The 19,175-nt window shown below is 46.5% G+C and overlaps 1 protein-coding gene across 4 annotated transcripts; it reads right to left on the bottom strand.

Annotated features, from left to right (window-relative positions):
• Positions 1–1,299: 1,299 nt before the first annotated feature.
• On the bottom strand, positions 1,300–18,916 carry THAP4 (THAP domain containing 4). Of its 4 annotated transcripts, none has more exons than XM_061451680.1 (6): positions 18,731–18,909; positions 16,717–17,873; positions 6,439–6,598; positions 3,627–3,736; positions 2,213–2,316; positions 1,300–1,627 (listed from the first exon to the last, which is right to left on the bottom strand). In XM_061451680.1, exons 1-6 carry the CDS (start codon positions 18,805–18,807, stop codon positions 1,508–1,510), a joined length of 1,728 nt encoding a protein of 575 aa, XP_061307664.1. In that variant the 5' UTR covers positions 18,808–18,909; the 3' UTR covers positions 1,300–1,507. The 4 variants fall into 4 exon arrangements, with proteins under 4 accessions (XP_061307664.1, XP_061307667.1, XP_061307668.1 ...); XM_061451683.1 differs by having other exon boundaries at positions 17,284–17,873; positions 18,731–18,907; XM_061451681.1 differs by lacking the exon at positions 1,300–1,627 and adding an exon at positions 1,637–2,056 and having other exon boundaries at positions 18,731–18,916.
• Positions 18,917–19,175: the final 259 nt, after the last annotated feature.

The following is a 19,175-nucleotide window of genomic DNA, read 5'->3' as shown; positions in this document are numbered from 1 at the left end:
AAGCCAATTGATGTTTGGGAATGCTTTATGCTGCCAAACCTGCCAGCACCACAGAGCCACGCTGGATCAGTCCCTTGCTCCAGGTCTCTCCTAGCAGTGCCCCTGGCTCTGTGGGAGTCCCTATTCCTGCTGGGGCTCAGCTCCATCCTCCCAGAAGCCACCATGGTGCTGTCCTGGTGTGGCTGCTGCTGCTGTGGGTGCTGGATGAGGAACCTTGCTGCAGAGCAAGGAAAACGTCTCTATCCTTGGTGGAAAAGCATTCAAATGACCTGGCAAGGGAGAACACATGCTCTGGTCTGCCAGGATTAGGGGCTCCCTCTTGCATCTTACCCCCAGTACCCCAAAGGCATTGCTGGGTCCTGTTTCTCCAACAAATTGCCAGAAAAGATGTCTCCTCCCATTCCAAGGGCTTTTCTTGCAGCAGGGCCTCTTGCCTGATGGCCATCTGTTACTGATATTCAACCATGTTTGTGTTCACTCCACTGCCATCTATTATATATGGCCAGGATGGATTAGTGGGGCTCGGTTACACTTGAGAACTTCTATCAAGGGGCTGGAATACAATCAAGAAGCAGCAGATCAAAGCCTTAACCACCTGGTGAGGATCCATTACAGATTCAGCCTCTCAATCCCTCCCCAGCCCTGGCACAGGCTGATGCCCAGCACAAGACAGGTGTTGCGGGGATATGAGCTGATGCCACCTTGCAATACAGCCACAGCTCCAGAGCGCACCTTCCAGGGGTGCATCCTCAAAGGGATGAGCAAAGCAGCATGGAAGAAATCAGTAATGGCCCCTCTGCTCCAGTTGCAACTGACATTCTTCCCTCTCTACCAGCCCTTGAGCCATATTCAAGAATATCAGTACCATGTCAGGTTGGAAGGAACCTTACAGGATCATCCAGTTCCTGCCGGCAGCACATTCTTCATGAAGCTAGGTAAAGTCTGGTTCTGTACTCCAGCATTGCCCCAAGTCCTTTCAAGTCAGCTGGACAGCACCATCAGGACTGGGTCCTGCAACAGTTCTCTGTCCCACAGCAAGACACAGGTGCTCACTCCAAATATTTAAGCCAAATTTCATCAGGCAGGAGCTGGAGTTTTCAGGTTCTGTCACTGCAGTACAAATCTATTCCTGATCCTGCTGCTTCTGCAGCTTTATTCAGGTTGGTGAGAAAGGTCCAGGAGGTTGGAATTGCAACCCAACACCTAATGAACAGGAATCAAAAAGCGCCTCTGCAACCACCACCAGAGCAGAGGAGGGACACACAGACCACTGTGCAATTACACCCAAAGACACAGCTATAAAAATAAAAGCTTTTTTATTATTATTTTTTAATATACCATTACAGAAACATCTGAGTAACATTCTCAACAGGACAGGCAGCTCCGCATCCCCAGGGTGAGCGCAGGCAGCTCCAGGGTGTGCCATGCTGTGCTCCCAAGCTGCCAGTGCTCTCGGTGCACGACACTCCGCTCCTCACCCTCGCAGGGAGACGTGGCCCTCCTGGCATCAGGGTGTCACCTTTTTGTAGGTAATGTGGAGGTGCTGAGTCATGGGCTGCGTAGTGGTTGCCATTGAGACAGTTTGTTCGAGTTTCCCATCAGAATTGAGCCTGAATTTTCTGGTAATCTAAAAAAAGGAGTAGGAAAAGGAAGAACAAAATCAAGCAAGCAGCTTCCACAGGATAGATTTCTCACCAGCGCTTTCCACCTTCCCTTTGCCATCCTTGTGTTTGCTGCTAATGCGCCACAGATGGAAGAATATGCTCAATACAGGCACACAAGCTCCAGTGAAAGGCAGGCATTCCTAAAATATCCTGATGAGGCCAAATACTGGACATACCTACATATGCACCCTCATACTGTAATTAATCCAGAAGACCAGCATTAACACCACTGTCGTACAAGGGTATTTAGACAAGATTTTACTATTCTCTTTTCTAAGGAGCTGCTACTGGCTACTTCTGGAGGCAGGACTCTGGGCTGGCTGGTCTGATCCAGCACATCAGTTCTTAATGATCTCTCTGTGTCTTGTAATGTATGAAACATCTTCTGAAGGCTGTAACAGAAAGGATAAGCCAGGATGCCTTGCAATACTACCAAGAACTCCTGATGGCAATCTGTAATTAAAGCACGCTCATCAACCTGCCCTCTCAACTAAACACCTTCTGGGGCTAGCAGTACTAGGTGAATTTTTCACCACATGTACACTCACCTGTTCTACATGGGGCTTCTTGGCAAAGGAGATCCTGGCTATAGAGTGAGATGCTATAGACAGCTCTTGTCCATTCACTTCCCCTTCCTCCACCTCCACCAGACCTAGCGAAAACAAGGTCATATATACTACTAGGTTACAAAGTTTACTCAACAATGTCACAGTTATTAAGCTATGCAACAGACCACCACTGTCCCTGAAGAACAGTTTTGACCTAGCACATACTGACAACCTCAAATCCATGCAACCTCAGACATGTAATGCTGCTTAGAAAAACCTAGTCAGACAGACTTATCATAACATATGGGAAAAGTATTGCATTGCAACTGGCAGCTTTCCCTTCAGAACCTGCTCCAGAGTTCTAGATGCAAATTTAAATGTCAACTGGGTTTTAACACTCTTTCACTTACAATAATTTAGACATAGTTCTCATTCAGTACCTGTAAGGTGTGTAACAAGTACCAAGGCACTACATCCACATGGTGGGAGATTCTCCTAGTTTAGGAACTAAGAAGACTGTACCGAGATCACTCTCAAAGACTGTTTAGGGAACAATAGGAAAGAAGCTTCCCTGCTACAGTGCTGCAGAGGCTCTTGGTAGTGCCACAGTCTGAGCAGGGTGTCCAATAGGGAAGCTGCTATACTGGTCATACCAAATAGTCCTGAATGGAGAGGCTGCAAAGGGGGTTTAAAACCACTACAGCCTCACCCTGCCAGGGTCACAGTCTCAATCCTGCACTGCAGAATCCATTATGGCAAGTGTTGACATTGGTAACAATAGTCTAAGTGGGATCTTCAATCTCTCCCTACTTTGCACGAGCAGCTGGCCAAATACAAGACGATAAAAGGAGGACACAAACCAAAGCATGCACTTTTATATCTACCACAGGGTCCACTGTGACCAAGTCACAGGAGCAGCGGAAATGAAGCATCTTATCTGTACGCATTCCCTGCCTCCCCACAAAAAAAGACTCGGATGCTATGTAGGCATCAGGAATGTCATGGGCCACTTCCCACCTGTCATCATTAAGGCTTAGTCTGCAATTCTTGTTAGACGCAAATGTTCTGTTGATTTACAAAGCTATGTCTGCAAATACCAACATGTGATTTGATAAAAGGATACTCCTCAAGTCTCCTGCATGCATGGTATTTCAATTTGCCTGTCCTTACTTTGGCCCTTCCTGCCACAGAAAGCTTGAAAGCTACAGTGTCTAGACAAAGCCACACTGCCAGCCCTAGGAACACAGTGCTTTTGACACAAGCTCATTTATTAATTTGTTTTCACTGTGGGTTCAGCTTGAAAAACAATGAAAAAGATGACAAATGAAACTGTGAGAGATGCAACAATTTTCTGGACAAGTGATGACAGGGTAAGGACCTATTCTTCCCCCCAGTTTGGTTATTAGGTGTGTACCTGTGTTCTGAGCACTGATGAAGGCCACCTTATTCGTGTCAGGTTTGAGGCGGATGAATCCACATTCTCGGTGCATGGGCTTCCTGGTGTCCGGATGGAAGGCATTGAACCTGAGGGGAAATCGGAATACAAAAGCTGCTGTTTGTTGCACTGAAAATAGCGTTTGGCCTAATTTCACCTCAGAAGCAACGGTACTGTATTTAGCCATGACTGCCTTCAGGATTATATGAAGAGTAAATGAATGACAATGCTTCATGCTTGGGAAATGCAAACGTATAAAAATATGGTTCCTTTACAGGCACAGCTATTCCTCAGTGGCTGGAGTTATTTAAGTTCAAGCTTCAGATTTTTCACAGCTCCCGGGTCTTTAAGAGCTAGCTGAGAAAGTCCCTCAGGAAGTCAGACATTTCACAGATGCTGAAGCCATACTCTGTCTCAAATACTTCCTTTTCTCAAATAAATATCTGGAATTACAATATCATCTTTATTTAGCTTTTAAACCTGGCAAGTTGCTTGGGTTTTTTTTGTGTACTACTTGCAGCAGGCAGTAACAGAGCAGACTTATTTCTCTCATCACCCCCTTCAAAAAGAAAAAAAGTTCAGCTCAGATTCTTATTTGTCCTTCATGAGGCTTTACAGTTGTATGTTTAGTCAAATGCAATGTGGGCGATTTTATATATATCATACAATGTTCATATATTACATTAGTGCTACACCACTCCAGAGTCTACACAGGTAACCAAATTAAACAGCAGCTTGAACACAACAGCAAGCTAGGTATCTATATAACGTAGCAGACTATTCTGTTGGTGTTTCTAGACTAATCTCTTTCTTTTCATACTGCTTTTCACAGTTTCCCACTCTGCATCCTTCTGTAGGAAAGGAGACGGAGGTAACCTCACAGCTGCTAAATCTGCACAAGAACTCCCTCATGTGACAGCAGTTTCCACACATGCCTCTGCTGTGCAACTGGGATGTGCCTACTGGAAATGGCCAACACGAGTTACCTTGGGCACTGTGACCCGTCCTGGGACTGTAGATTGTACTGTCAGCTGCCAGTCCCATGCTGGCAAGTGTGCAAGAAGAGCTTGATCAATGGGCTTGTCCAGGTGCTGGCATGTCAGAAGCTGGAGCATTTATTTATTAAAGCAGCCCTGAGAGCTGAAAAGCCCAAAGCAAGTATCTCCTTTGTGAAGTAAAATATAATGAATCACGTTGAGTCAACATTTCCTAGACCACCAGCAGCACAGGAACAGCACATGGTACCCCTACACTTGGTACAAGAAACCTGTGGGTTTCCTGAAGACCAGGAAGTGGAAGCTCAGCTAAGGCATGCAGTTGAGGAGTAGTTTAGGTGCCTTGCAGCTGCTTCTTGCTCCTCCTGTTTGGTTTTGTTTCTACATAAAGGAGGTCTCCTTTTAAACCATATGTTACAGGAAAAACCAGGAATGACTTCTGCCAGTGGTGCAGGGCTGCATCTGCACTAAGGGACTGCCCTAGCATGTCAGCCTCTGTGCTCTGCAGCTACTGAAGCCGCAAACCCTATGGAGTCATGCCTCATTGTGGGATTATCTAGCATCACAGGAAGAACAAAAATCAGCCTTCTTACAGTGCCTGAAGCATTCAAGAGACATATGGACTGTCTTAAAACAGTCAAAAAAAACTTGACTCAAATCAGCAAATGTTCAGAAATTGGAGAGGGAGATGCAGACAGAGCATGATTGTCAGAGCTTTGCTTCTTTTGGAAACTGGATTAGAAATGTCACATACTGAGCTCTGCTCCAGTGACAGTACACACCAGGAATACAAAGCATCTTTCACATAGCACTGGCATCATGTAATTGTTCCTTTCTCTGGTTTTCAAAGCAACAAACTTTCTAACTCACCCTCTCAAATAAGTATTGGAGCAGCCCTGAACATTTAGGTAACATGTCACTTCACTTCCTCTAGATTTTTCTTAGAACAATTACTTGCAACCATGGATGTTAAGCTATCTGCCTCCTAACCCATGGAGTCTGTCAAACACTATTTCTTTTCAATTTTCACAGTGGCGAAGACTGAGGACCATAAAATGGACAAACTTGACAACCATGCAATAGCTCCTTCATTTATTTTATCTCTAAGTGGGAATTTCACAAAACACAACGATAGCAGTTGTCATGCTATTACCCAAAGACCCATTTCTAATCAGACAGCTACTGCCAGCAAAAAGAATGGTGAGTTTTTTTCTGGCCATGAAGACCGTACATCTTTTGGCTAACATATGCACCCAGTGCACATCATGTTAAAGTGGAAGAATCATTGTTCTTTCAAAAGGCAGGTATGGAATTTGCATAAACAATAGCCACCATGCCCATGCTGGGGCCATTCCTGGTACCCCAAGTCACTCTCACTATTCTAAGTTATGGTCACATTCGCAGCACCCTGAGGTATACTTCTGACTATGTAACCCAAGAACTGTACATTGCACCACGCTCATAGTCCTGATCCTGTGCACTGCATGAGTTCACAGGTGCAAACTCACTTCTGAAAGCCTCTGTGGAAGTGCACTTGTACTCTCAGGTGAGTGAATTTTCAGTGACTGCAGGTGTGCAGCTCTGGGTATGTTGCAATAGCATGCCAATTAATCACAGGTTTTAAAAGAAAACAAAAGTCAGACCATACAGTTATATATTATTACATCATCTCATTTGGTAAGTGAAAATCTGTTTACTTTGCCACCAAAAGAGAAACACAACCAGCAAATCTCACTGGAGGCATGCCTGCTCCGGTCCAAAAGCTGTTGCCAACAGGTACAAACCCCATGACTTACGAAAAGTTGAGCATGGGCTGCCCCACGTGAGAGATGTGCACTTCTTCAAGGTACTGGAAGGGCTTCATTGTAGGGAAGGTGCCATCTCCTGGTGGGTCCGACAGCCACGTGCCCAGCATCCAGGACAGAGGTTCCATCACAGGATTCAGCTGTGGAGTCTCTGAGAGGGGGGTGGGGAGGAGAAGAAAGAATGAAGAAAGAAATTGAGGGATCTGTGCTTGCAGTTTGCCGAGAGCTGCCTACAGCTGGGTGGAGGTGAGCACAAAACACCTCAGGAATGGTCCAATGCAGCAGCAACACTTTTCTCTAGGGCAGTGTCAGCTCCAAGTTGCAAAGGTAGATGGGGAACAGTCACAGAAAATAGATGTGTTTTCAAACCTGCTCTTGGCCTTACATGAGCACTTTTCAGGTGGTCCATTTCTGCCTCCTCTCTGTTAGCTTGATCTGAAGAGAAAGCCCCCTCCCATCTATACACAAGGAAGACAACTGAAATCTCAACATAAAAAAAAAAAACAAAAACCAAAAAAAAACCTAAATGATAATTAAATCTCTAATGCTCTGGCCTGATTCTTCCCAAGCACCAAGTACATACTGCTTGTTTCAGAGGCTAAGGAAATAAGTGTTTACTTCAGAGGAAAATCAGGCTGCAAACATATTCAAATCAAAGTTTGGCTGCAGTTTTTCTGAAGAGGTTAACAATGACGTGCACTTGTACAGAGACACAGGGATCATTCAGGATTTGTTCTCCTTAGGCTCTGGACTAAGGTTAAGTGAAATGTTTTAAAAAGACTATGGAGCCTGCAAGTTAAAGCATAAATGGAAGAGAAAGCTACTTCCCTTCGTCATTGCTTGTATTAAAAGCAACCAAGGTCTGTTTCACAATGTTAAAACTTCAACAAATCATTTTAGAAGATGGGAGTTGAAGAAGGTTGTTTTCACACCTTGTGATATCATTGAATACAAGAACCAGCTACCTGCCCAGCTGATCTAAAAGACACAAATTCAGCTTCAGGGAGAAGTTATCACTTCAAGAGGTGATGCTGTGGGTAAAAATTTGCTTGCTCAGTCTGAGTTTCGCTGTGCTCAGTCCCAAACGTCAAGCTAAAAAGATTGAGCAAGGAGGAAGAACGGAGAGTATGCACCTGAAATGCCAAAGACAGGGTAAGAGGGTAAGAGAGAAGGTCTCCTAGATAAGAGAGACACTTTTGTCATTCATCCTCCCACAGACAGCAGGTTTCAGAAACCAGCTGGCATGTCAGCAGGATGCAACCAATTAATCTTCTTTACCCTGAAGTATTTTGCAACTGAAGCAACATGAGAAAACATGACAGCTCCCTATGAAATCAATGATAAAAATCCGTGGCATTAGTCAGCCTTTGCAAAGGCTGTCCTGACAGCCTGTGTGCTCACCACCAGCACACCAAGGTGTGCAGAAGGACTCCCTACAATCCACACAGCAGTGCTAGGGTACAGGAGAGTATTTTGCTGTACTTACCTTTCACCTGTACTGTGAGCAATCAAAGCAACAGAACTTTATTTTCTGGTGTAGCAAAGGCCTCAACGCAGCGATGACTGATAACAAAAGTCCAAAACTTATTGCTACATGAAACCCCATACTCTGACACTGCTTCTTAAGAACCAGCTTCCCTTTCTACTGTCACGTTGAGAGCATGTAGTTTTGCAAGTAAGGAAAGTATCACTACCCCATCCAACTGGTATTTGCCTTTCACTGTGCACTTCACACACTGCATTTCTTTCCAAGCTTTTTTTCAGGCTCACACTCCCACCGTGGAAGGGAAGAGCAAAGCTCTGGAAAAGCCAGAAGACACTGCAGCCTGGGCTGCTGCTGCCCTCTCCTGGGTCAGGAGGTGGCAATAAATCCTAGAAGCAGGATGCTTTCTGCTACCAGAGTGCTTGTAATACAGCACTTAATTTTCTTCTGCTTACCAACCTTTCAGCATTTCAGGAGAAAGCATCAAAAATGACAGGTGAAAGAAACAGCTTTAGTTATTTCCACTCTTTATACCTGGTTATAAACCAAGAGAAGTCAACTGATTGTTTCCAGCACCCACAGCTTGACCCCATTGCCTTGCTGTGCAGCCTGGATAGAGGGGCAGCCTCCTCTCACTTCTAAAAAGCTGGACTTCCAGCCAGCTGAAAGGTAAGGTGTAACTGTATATCCTGAAGTCTATGGCATGTAGGCAAACAACACGGCCAAGCAACCATTATTATCTGATAGCAGTGAAGCGAACATGAGATTTTTAGATCTTAAGTCACCTGGAAAGGCTAAGAGTAACAGAAACGCTGGTGGGAAAAAGGACCAGAGACTCAATGAAGTGCAGAAGAGAAGACACATCCTGATCACATCCTATGCAGTGCTCTTCTTACCTTCAGTATTGGTCTCTGACTTGTGGATTAAATCACTTTCTCCCCCTGACAGCCTCCTCTTCCAGAGGGCTGAGCTGAGAGTGGGAAAGCAAGAGTGGGGAGGCAGACAGGAGAGAGGCTAGTTGGGTTCATTAGGAAAGAAGTGATTTGAAAAGGTATTTGTTTCTTATGTCATGGTTTGGGTAGGTAAATGCAGGACTACTGAAGCAGTAAGAAGTAGAGTTTAAAGAATACATCTTTGCAGAGCTGCTTTGTTTCAAGCAACAGGTTTACAGATGCAGTCACTGTCAAGAGGAATTTCACTGATGAAGGAGCATGTACTTCCCTTTTTTAAAGATCTAAACTCCTGGCACATCACTTTTACAAACAACTTGCTACTATGGCTTAAAGAGTGTGTGACAATAGCAAGAATACAAACCACACCTGAGAATTTTCAGTGCAAGAGACATTTTCTGTATGTTTAAAGCTTCAGACTCAGATGGGGTGCTCTTAATGCTGGTTTCTCTTGTATCCACATGCAGAGAATTCCTTTAATCTAATAAATTCCTTTAATCTAAATCTGGACCTAGCATCTTTAGACCTCTGCTCCTCTATGAAATCCAACTGAAATCAGCCACAACACTCACAAGTTGCAACAGCTTGGGAGACAAAAACCGCATAAGGCACACAAGTGACCTGACCACCTAAATCTCTTTCCCTCACGAAGCCACTGCAGCAGTCAGCTCTGTTTCACCATCTGACCCTACTTCATCCCTCCAAACTCACAGATGAACTGCTTCCACATCTTTCTCATTCACGGAGGGGTTAGAAGTCAAATCCCTCCCTGCTCTAGTCACTAACAAACTCAGACTGTGACCAGCTCCCACACTTTGCAGCAGGAGACAGGGCACTCTTCCTGCCATGAGACAAACCAGACAAAGCTGTCTGGACAACCCCCTTAGGCCATGTCTACACAGGTTTCAGCCAGCGTGGTTCTCAAGTGAGATCCCTGGTGGATTTTTATCCACATTAGTACAAATTCCTACACAGCTTTACCAGCAAAACTGTGGAATGAGCAGCCAGCTGGTTGGTAACAAGGCAGCTAGAGCTGCATCAGAAGAAGCATGACCAGCAGGTCGAGGGATGGCATTCTCCCTCTCTGCATTCTCTGCTCTCCTGAGACTCCCCCTGCAGTCCTGTGTCCAGATCTGGGGCTCCCACTACAAGAGGGACATGGAGCTGCTCGAATGAGTCCAGAGGAGGCCACAAAGATGCTCCAACGGCTGGAGCACCTCTGCTATGGAGACAGGCTGAGAGCTGGGCTTGTTCAGCCTGGAGAAGGTTCCAGAGAGACCTTAGAGCAGCTTCCTGTGCCTAAAGGGGCTACAAGAAATACGGAGGGACTATTGACAAGGACGTGCAGTGACAGGACAAGGGGGAATGGCTTCGAGCTGACAGAGGGGAGGTTTAGATTAGGTATTAGGAAGAAATTCTTCTGTGTGAGGGTGGTGAGGCACTGGCACAGGTTGCCCAGAGAAGCTGTGGCTGCCCCATCCCTGACAGTGTTCAAGGCCAGGTTGGACGGGGCTTTGAGCAACCTGGTCTAGTGGAAGGTGTCCCTGCCCATGGCAGGAGGATGGGAACTGGATGAGCTTTAAGATCCCTTCCAACCCAAACCATTCCACACTTTCCCCTAAGCTGGAGGAATCTTAAGCAAAAAAACCCCAACCAAACAAAGCAACTCAAATAAAAACAACCCCCAAGCAAAAAAAAACAATTCACACAGCATCTTCTCAGTCTTCAAAGTGCTGGGTCTACAGCCACAGCTGGGCAGCCTCCTGCACTCCTTTCTTCAGTGTCACTTACTGGATTTAAATCATTGTTAAGGTTCTGGCAATTAAGGAGCAGCATTGTTCGGTGCACCTTTGCTACATTTAAGTACAAAAGGTGGCTTTGTGCCCTGCTGCCCTGAGTGTTGCACCCATTTATGCACTCTGCTGATGTTCCCCATAGTAAACCAGTACAGTACTCCTAGCAGTGACATGCACTAGCTCCATGTCTTCTCTAAAAACTGGGAATGTGATTATATTTATAAATTTTCACCTTGCTGCCTATATTAGTAACTAATTTAATGACCAAGCACTAACGTGTTACTGCATCTATTTCTAATCCCTGTGGTAAGCCAGTTATGATACAATAGAAACACTGGACATGAAACTAATCTGGAATGTGTACTCAGCATGGTCATCACCTCTGTACTTCGGAAGTCATCTGTTGGGAACTATTAATAATTACACCTTTTGCTTTTTTTCCTTGGAGAGCCAATCTATGTGGTAGACAGCTTTATTCTTTCTTTCCTTTCCTTCTTCCTCCAGATGTCTTCATTCTTCTCCAGTCTGACTACAACAGCGTTAAAGATTTTGAATATCCTTTGTATACCCTTAAAACCAACCTGGTCCTTTTGCTGGGAACCTGCATGCTGCTGAACATAGTTTGGGTCCTGTTTAAGGTTCACAACTTAAGATAACTATTTAAGAATACCACTCAGAGATCTTCCCTAGGGCTGGAGAATAATGAGTGGCAGGGTGTGGGGGATAGTATGGACAAGGGCCTAGGGCAGTGGACAGCTCCACTGCTTCAGGAGTTCACCCTTGAGCAAGTACAGAATCCAGACAAACTAGTACAATATTTGGAAAGAGTATGCTGTCATCCTGCAATTCCAGAGATACAAATCACTGCAACATGCTGGGGCCTGGTCCAAGAAGAAATGGACATGAAAATCATCACAGTTACTGAAGGAGAATGGAAGCAAAGCCATCACAAGAACAGGAGGAAGAGACAGAAGAAGAGAGAACCTCTGGATCCCTGTCCCCAAGTGAGCTGCAGAATATGCAGAAAGATTTCAGCATCAGCCAGGTGAGCACATTATCACCTGGCTACTCCAATGCTGGGATAACGGAGCTGAACTAATAGGGAAGACACGAGGCTGTGAACACTTGCTAGGAAAGAGAGAACTGAAAAGGTAATTGAGAGAGGGACTCAGCCTCTGAAGGTGACTCCTGTCAGCCATGAAGGCAAGACTTCAAGGAAGATGTTACATGCTATCCAGGTAAGTGGAATGCAATAGAGACAATCAGGTTTACTGGACTGTGCGGATCAGATGGCCTGACACGTCAGTCCCACAGGAGTATAAGGCTCTAGTAGACACTGGTGCACAGTGTAACCTGATGCCATCAAGCTGTCCAGGAGTAGAACCCGTCCGTATTTCTGGTGTGACAGAAGGATCCCAAGAGGTGATTGTACTGGAGGCTGAAATGAGCCTGCCTGGGAAGGAGCAAAAAAGCACCCCACTGTGACCGATCCAGAGGCTCCATGCATCTTTGGCATAGACTGTCTCAGGAATGGGTATTTAAGGGACCCAAAAAGGTACCAATGAGCTTTTGGTATTGCTGTCTTGGAGATGGAGGAAATTGAGCAACTATCCACCTTGCCTGGTCTCTCAGAGGATCCTTCTGTTGTGGGGTTGCTGAAGGTCAAAGAACAACAAGTGCCAATCGCGACCACAACAGTGCACCAGCGGCAATACTGCACCAACCGGGACTTGCTGATTCCCACCCATAAGCTGATCCATAGACTGGAGAGCCAAGGAGTGATCAGCAGGACCCGCTCATCATTTAATAGCCCCATATGGCCAGTGGGAAAGTCTAACGGAGAGTGGAGACTAACAGTAGACTATCGTGGCCAGAAGGCAAAGCTTTCAGAACGCTATCAAAATCAGAGGAGGAAGTGACACATGCAGAGGAGGTCCTACTGTACAACAAACTACCAGAAAGTGAGAAGCAATATTCCTTGTTTACCGATGGGTCCTGCTGTATTGTGCGAAAGCACTGGAGATGGAAGGAGTCTCACGCGACAAGCTGCAGAAACTGGTGAAGGAGAAAGTGGGTCAAATCAGTTTGCCAAGGTGAAAGCCATCCAGCTGGCCTTGGACAGTGCTTAACAAGAAGAACAGCCAGTACTTTATCTCTATACAACTCATGGATGGTGGCAAATGTCCTGTAGGGGTGGCTGTAGCAATGGAAGCAGAGCAACTGGCAATGCAGAGGTAAACCCATCTGGGCTGCTGCACTGTGGCAAGGTATCACTGCTCAGGTGCAGAACCTGGTGGTGAAGTGCTATGTGTTTATGATGGTGGAAGCCACCACTGGATGGTGGAACCTCAGCTGTCCCTATCCCAGAGAAGACAGAAAAAGAAGTCACAAGCAGCACCAGCCATCTCAGAACAAAATCATTTTTCTTCCAAAATCAACCTCCCAGTTACTTCCCAGCTGCCAGGTTAGCAATGCCTGTCCTCGTAGAAGCAATCTTTCTGACAGCACATCTCTGCAACCCATTGTAACTGGATAGGCACACACTGCTGTTCAAGTCCTGCTCAGACAAATGAAACTACAGCATCTTGCATCGTTGTCCAACCCCACTTCTCAGTGCCACCAAGGAACAGGATTTTGCTGGTTATTTTCTGCAACACAAATGAAAACCTATTGCCACCTTGATCGGAAACATCATCTCAGGCCCCACAGACCAGGCATGAGAAATCCACCTTAGCACACCACCAGCCATTTAATGTTCGAGTCCTTCTGCTTGTCCCCAAAGTTCAGCTATGATTCATTCATATACAAAAAGTAGAAATAACCCCATTTCTATGCTGGCTTTCTACAAATATTTAAAGATAAATCTAAGCTGGAAGGAAATATGATTTCCTACGCATTCCTAGCAAAATTCTAACCATTTTTCACATGGACTAATTTTGCAAACTCTCCTGCCTTTAATATGACCTTCACGAAAGCAGACACACAATGCTAAAGTCCACATATGCTCAAACAGCTGAATTCTAACAGCTTTACCTCTGATAAATACAGACACTTCAATCCCGCTGAATCATACCTGTGTTTGTTCCATTGCCAGCCATAGTTCACAGGGTTATTTTCCTATTCCTTAGTCTAGCTTTCTAACCACCTTTGCCCACCAGCAAGTGCTTTCCGCAGGGCTCCTAAGATGGCTATGAGGGAAGTGATCTCATGATTAGGTAGAACAAGTTATCCCAGTGCCTTCTGGGAGATGCAGTTTTACAAAATGACCAAACTTGAACACATTAAGACAAGGTGATCTTGTGGAAGGAGCATCTCAGATCTCCTGTACCTGCTAGCACTGGGGGAGTATGACACAGCAGAGCTGCAAAAACTTCCAAGCAGAACAAGATGGTCAGTTAGTACTTGTGTATCGGGGGACAGAGCTGTTAGTCTCCCCTGCCTCAGGACACTGGATCCATATTTGCTCACTGGCTCTCCCTGATTTCTCCCAGTGCATCCTATTGTTCTCCAGAACACACATCTAACCTTGTTCTGTTTCGTACACTGTGCCTAACTGCACTCCTCTGCTGGAAGTATTCCTCAAGCTGTGGTCCATGGATCTCAGAAGTGGCTCACAAAAACAGCAGGAAACATTTTCCTACTAAACAAGTGGGCAAATTCAAAGTTTAGATGGAAAAGATCACTGTAGCAGCTGTGGACGAAAGAGCCCGGGACTTCTAAAACCAGTTAGACTATTCCCCTGTTAAGACACGTTGGGCAACAACGCTTGAGTGCTTCATAGGATTGTTTAGGTTGGAAAATACCCATTGTGACAGAGCACACCGCGAGCCAAACTCACCCAGACTGAGTCACTGATCCTCAAGTGTGTCTGGCAGGGACTGCACACACAGCACTTCTACTGAAACCTGCTCTTTCCAGCCGTCTGTAGTTTGGGTACAGCCAGCAGAAATTAACTTGTCTCACTGGAGGAAAACATCAGCTGAGAGCTAGTACCAAAATGAAGATCTGCTTAATGGGTGCAGGCTCAAGCTCACTTTTCTGCTTGGGATTTTGTGGAAGAGGTTGAATATCAGCAAAGAGAGGTCCCACAGTGCATGGAGCTGGGATGCAGACACGTAACAACCTGCACAGCCACTCCAGTCAGTTCCTGCACTTTCATTCCCCATCCCCAAGGCACCTGTGCTTAGAAGAAAAAAATATGCAGGCTCAGGTTCACAGCTAATAGCATCACCTCAACTACACATAGATAATTTAGGACAACTGAAATGGACCTACCAAAAACTATAATTATTATTAACCTAGTATGTCAGCTGACTGTATTTGCATGAATACCAAAAAGCCTTTTGTCAATTCAGCTTTGTATTCGAGTAAAACTTAGTGACTAGGCATAAACAAGACTCTGCCCAGCAGCAGTCAGCTGCACTTAACTCAGGTGTCCCTGCCCATGCCAGCGGGGTTGGAACTAGATGATCTTAAGGTCCTTTCCAACCCTAACTATTCTATGATTTTGGTTGCCATAAACTATTACTATGAGCACACAAAAAGCACTGCAAGGCAGAAGAGCACCCAGATTAAGCTTAAAAGAATAAAAAAGCAAGAAGTAAGCCACCCACCAACAAACCTTTTAAAAAGGTCACCAGCCAAAGTGTTCCATAAGAACTGCCCATCGCTGGCAGGACATTATGAGGTAATGAGTTGATTGATTCATTTTAAGAAATATAATTTTCCCTTAGAAAATTGATACGTCATTCTTACATTCTTTAGAAGATACTCTTAATACGTAATTCTCATGTTCTTGAAGACATATGTATGAAAACCTCTATCTCAGGAAAGAGAAGAAAAATCATAATGCTTTCTAGAATAAAGAAGAACATCTTTCAGGACACTATTTCTGCAACGAGTGTTTCACTGAAGGTATTCCAACAAAGCTAGACACCCTTTTTCATATGAATATGTGTGTGTGTGTGTGCATGAGAATGACAATTATGGAACCCTAAAACTGTATTTAGTTCTTTTCTTTGTTTAGAAGAAGTCATGAAATTTCTTCTCCTAAAGAAAAGAATAAGCATTACCATCAGGGAATAGCTAATCATCCATGGGTGACAACTTTTCCAAGAAAGCCCCGAGTCATGCACCCTTCAGAAGGCAACCCAACATCTTCCCAGCAGCCACACAAGCATCAAACGTCATTACATGGTCCTAAACTCTTCCCCAAAATTGTATCTTGCAACTGGAGTCATTGTATAGAAGTTTTATCAGCTGTATATTACAGCACTCTTTTTCTTGCAAGAAAAAGGGTTATGGCCTGACTTGACCTCTCCATAACAACCTTTTTACAGGACCTTATCCCTCACCGAGTTCCCCAACATTTTCAGGTGTCTCTTGGTTTTCACTGATAGAGATTCACCATCTCTTCCCACTTTATTATCCATTTCCTGATGGCTTCTGCCTTCCGAAGAAGGAAATGATCAAACCAAACACAGACATTCAGTCAGAAAAAGTGACCTTATTTGTTATCATGCCATTGTCATATTCGATACCACCTCACCAAGATTTCCTGTCTCCCAAACACTGAGCATATGAAATCTAAGATCAGAAGACTTCTTACATCACTGGAAAAGGCTCCAGCAGCTTTCTCAGATAACTGCTGCTCAAGACAGCTCATTTACACAACAAAAAAATCCAGACATACTCCAAAGGAAGGCAAATCCCAACAGGTGCTACTGAGTCACAAACAAGCTAAAACAACCCAGGAAGGAAAAAAAGTCATCACAAGAGCTGTCTGCAACATCATGACCCAAAATACCATTCCAAACAAGGAATCGCCCTCAGAAACTTTTGGGATGTAAGACAGCTCATCTGCCCAAAACCCTAATTCTTTCACCAGTATCTGTTGGTCTAACACAAGCTGCTACTACTCCTTCCAAAAATGTACCTTTCTCCTACTCTCTACCCATCATGTCTTTACAACCTCTAACTTAAACAGCCTCTTATTGCTAAGAAAATGATGCCTCAACACAAAGCTACTGGGCATACTGACCACAGTCCTGGGATAGCAGGCTGTTCAAGTAAGGGAAACTGATCCTCTTCAGCTCATCTAGCTTCTCCTTCAGTTTCCTGACTTGACTGTCAGAGCGACTGACCCTCTGCCTCAAAAGTCTCAACTCTCCGTTCTTCTTTTCTACCTGCTCCCGCAAGCAGCACACCTGACTTTTGCTCTGCCTGGAGGAGAAACAGTACGAGTGGAGGGAGTCGATGAGTTTGCAAGCTCCTGAGGCTGACATGATAACCTCATTGATTGACATGGGGTTAGCATCTGTGTCACCCTTCCGCCCCACCACAGCCTCAGCAGCAGGCTGAGGGGTGAGATCTGCTGGGGACGCCGACAAACCCTGCAAAGGTTTCTGAGGGGTGGCGGTGAGGGATGAAGTAGGGGAGCCTTCCACTATAGCTTTATTGTGCCCCATCAGATGGCTGCTGCAGCTTGGTTCCACATCTCTCTTTGGCCTTTTCCTTTCTAGCTGCTCTTTAGGGAAAGACGGCCTCTCTCGGGCATGCTTAGAGGAAAAGCTGTATGAATGAAGGGAGCCGATGAACTTGCAAGCACCAGAGGCGGGAGGGGTGAAGTCATCGACCGACACACCACTTCTATCTGCTACCCAGCTCCCCGTCCAAGTGGCTTTCCGGCAGTCCTCCGCAGAAGATCTCTCAGGCTTTTTTTGAGGGCCAGGCTTTGCAATCAAATTATCACCTAACGTCCTTCTCCGAGGGCTGTCCAGCTGGCTGTGATGGTTCTCCTCCTCCTCAGACATCGATTCGCGTTTCGCTTGCAACGATGCCTCCTCCATCTCCTTCGTCCCTTGCATCACCATGAAGTCCTTGCCAGAAGATGAGGTCCTTTGAACTACCTCACAGCCTCCTTCCCTTGGGTTTTCTCCATCCTGCAGCGGCACCTGGCTCGCTATTTTTCTTCTGCTCCTGACATAATCCAGGTTGTCGTGTTTTTTCTCCGCAAGCTGGAAGATTGTAGGAACAGCAGTGGGCTTCAGCAACCGGTGCTGGTCTTCCAGCCGCTTAGAAAAACTGTCTTTGGTGAAATGCTCGCTGCAGAGAAATGAGTATTTAGTGGGAGTCCAGTTGTCCCTTTGAACAGCTTTCAGCCACTGAATCAGACGCTTTGAATCCTTCAGAGGGAATCTAAAAAAATCCAAACAGACAAAACCCATGTAAAAATAAACTGCATTTTAGAAATCAGAAGGGTAAGTACTCTTAAGTTTAGGAAATTTTTGTGAAAGCTGTATTTTAACAGGTTACGCTCTTTAGTTCACTTCGGGCTGAAACACTCGATACTGGTTTCCCTCCATTAACAGCTCCACAAACAGCACAGAACAAGTGTTGTTTTCCTTTTCATCAGCAACTGACCCACTACTCAGCTGTCCCATCTGCCCTATGACAAACACAACGGCCTCTCCACAAGAATGAGGATGCGACTGAACATTCAAACACTCCAGCTTGGGCAGCACACTGTCCACTCCCTGCCTCAGTAACCCTGTTCATGTTTATGGCGGGTCCACTTAATAACGTAAAAACACCTGGACTGATAAAAAAGACCCACAGCAATTGAATGAAGCGCCTTTTCCTGACAGAGTCGCATCACTTGCCTGAGAAGACCTTCCCTTAGGGACTCACCAGTGGCAGCATCCCCAGCGAGGCCCCTGGTGCGGGCAGCCGCTGGGGGGACGGAGAGGCCTTGGTGTGAGCCTCGGCCCAGGCCCTACGGCAGCGAGAGGAGCTCGCAGCTGCCAACAGCCATTAAGGAGCCCAAAACTGGTCCCCGGCGCTGCAGGAAACAAAGGGCGGCTGCTGCCGCTCGGGGCCCGGAGGTGTCGGGAGGGCCGGGCAGTCACGGAGGCAGAAGCGCCGCGAGGGCACGCAGCCGCCCCGAGCCCGGCTGCCCGGCCGGAGGGAAGCCGGGAAGTGAAGCAGAAGCGAGCACGGCACCTGCGGAGGGCCGGGCGCGTCGGGGCTGAAGCGGGCCTGGCGGCCGCCCTTACCTGTGGAAGGAGACGGCGCCCCGGTGCGCCTTCCCCTGCCGGTTGGAGCAGTTGGCGGCGGCGCAGCAGATCACCATCTCCGGCCGCCGCCGGCCGGGCCCGCCCCGGCCCCCGCCCGCCGGCCCGGGCCGCCGCCTGCCGTACAGCAAGATGGCGGATACAGGTCACCCCGGCCGCCCCTCCGCCTTTGGGGAAGGGGTTTCTGTACGGCACTACCGTCAACCAAGATGGCAGCCGCCGCAGGCCGCCGCCATTTTGGCTGAAGCGCTGCCGTACAGCGCCGATGCTGTAACGCGCGTGGGGAAGGGGAGGGGGATGAGTGGGATATGGGGGATCGCTCCCGGCGCCACTCGCTTGCCTCCTCGGCGCTGCAGGGCGTCCACCTCCCGACGAGCCGCTCGGTCTGCGGCAGCCGAGCCGTCAAAGACGTCTCCGAGAGGGATCG

This window comes from Pezoporus flaviventris, unplaced genomic scaffold, assembly GCF_033815535.1.
Source record: "Pezoporus flaviventris isolate CSIRO_AGI_PZ_B2104156 unplaced genomic scaffold, CSIRO_AGI_Pfla_v1 ptg000013l, whole genome shotgun sequence".
Classification (NCBI taxonomy): domain Eukaryota; kingdom Metazoa; phylum Chordata; class Aves; order Psittaciformes; family Psittacidae; genus Pezoporus; species Pezoporus flaviventris.
The sequence above is the reverse complement of the archived record's forward strand: the minus strand, read 5'-3'. Positions and strand labels throughout refer to the sequence as shown.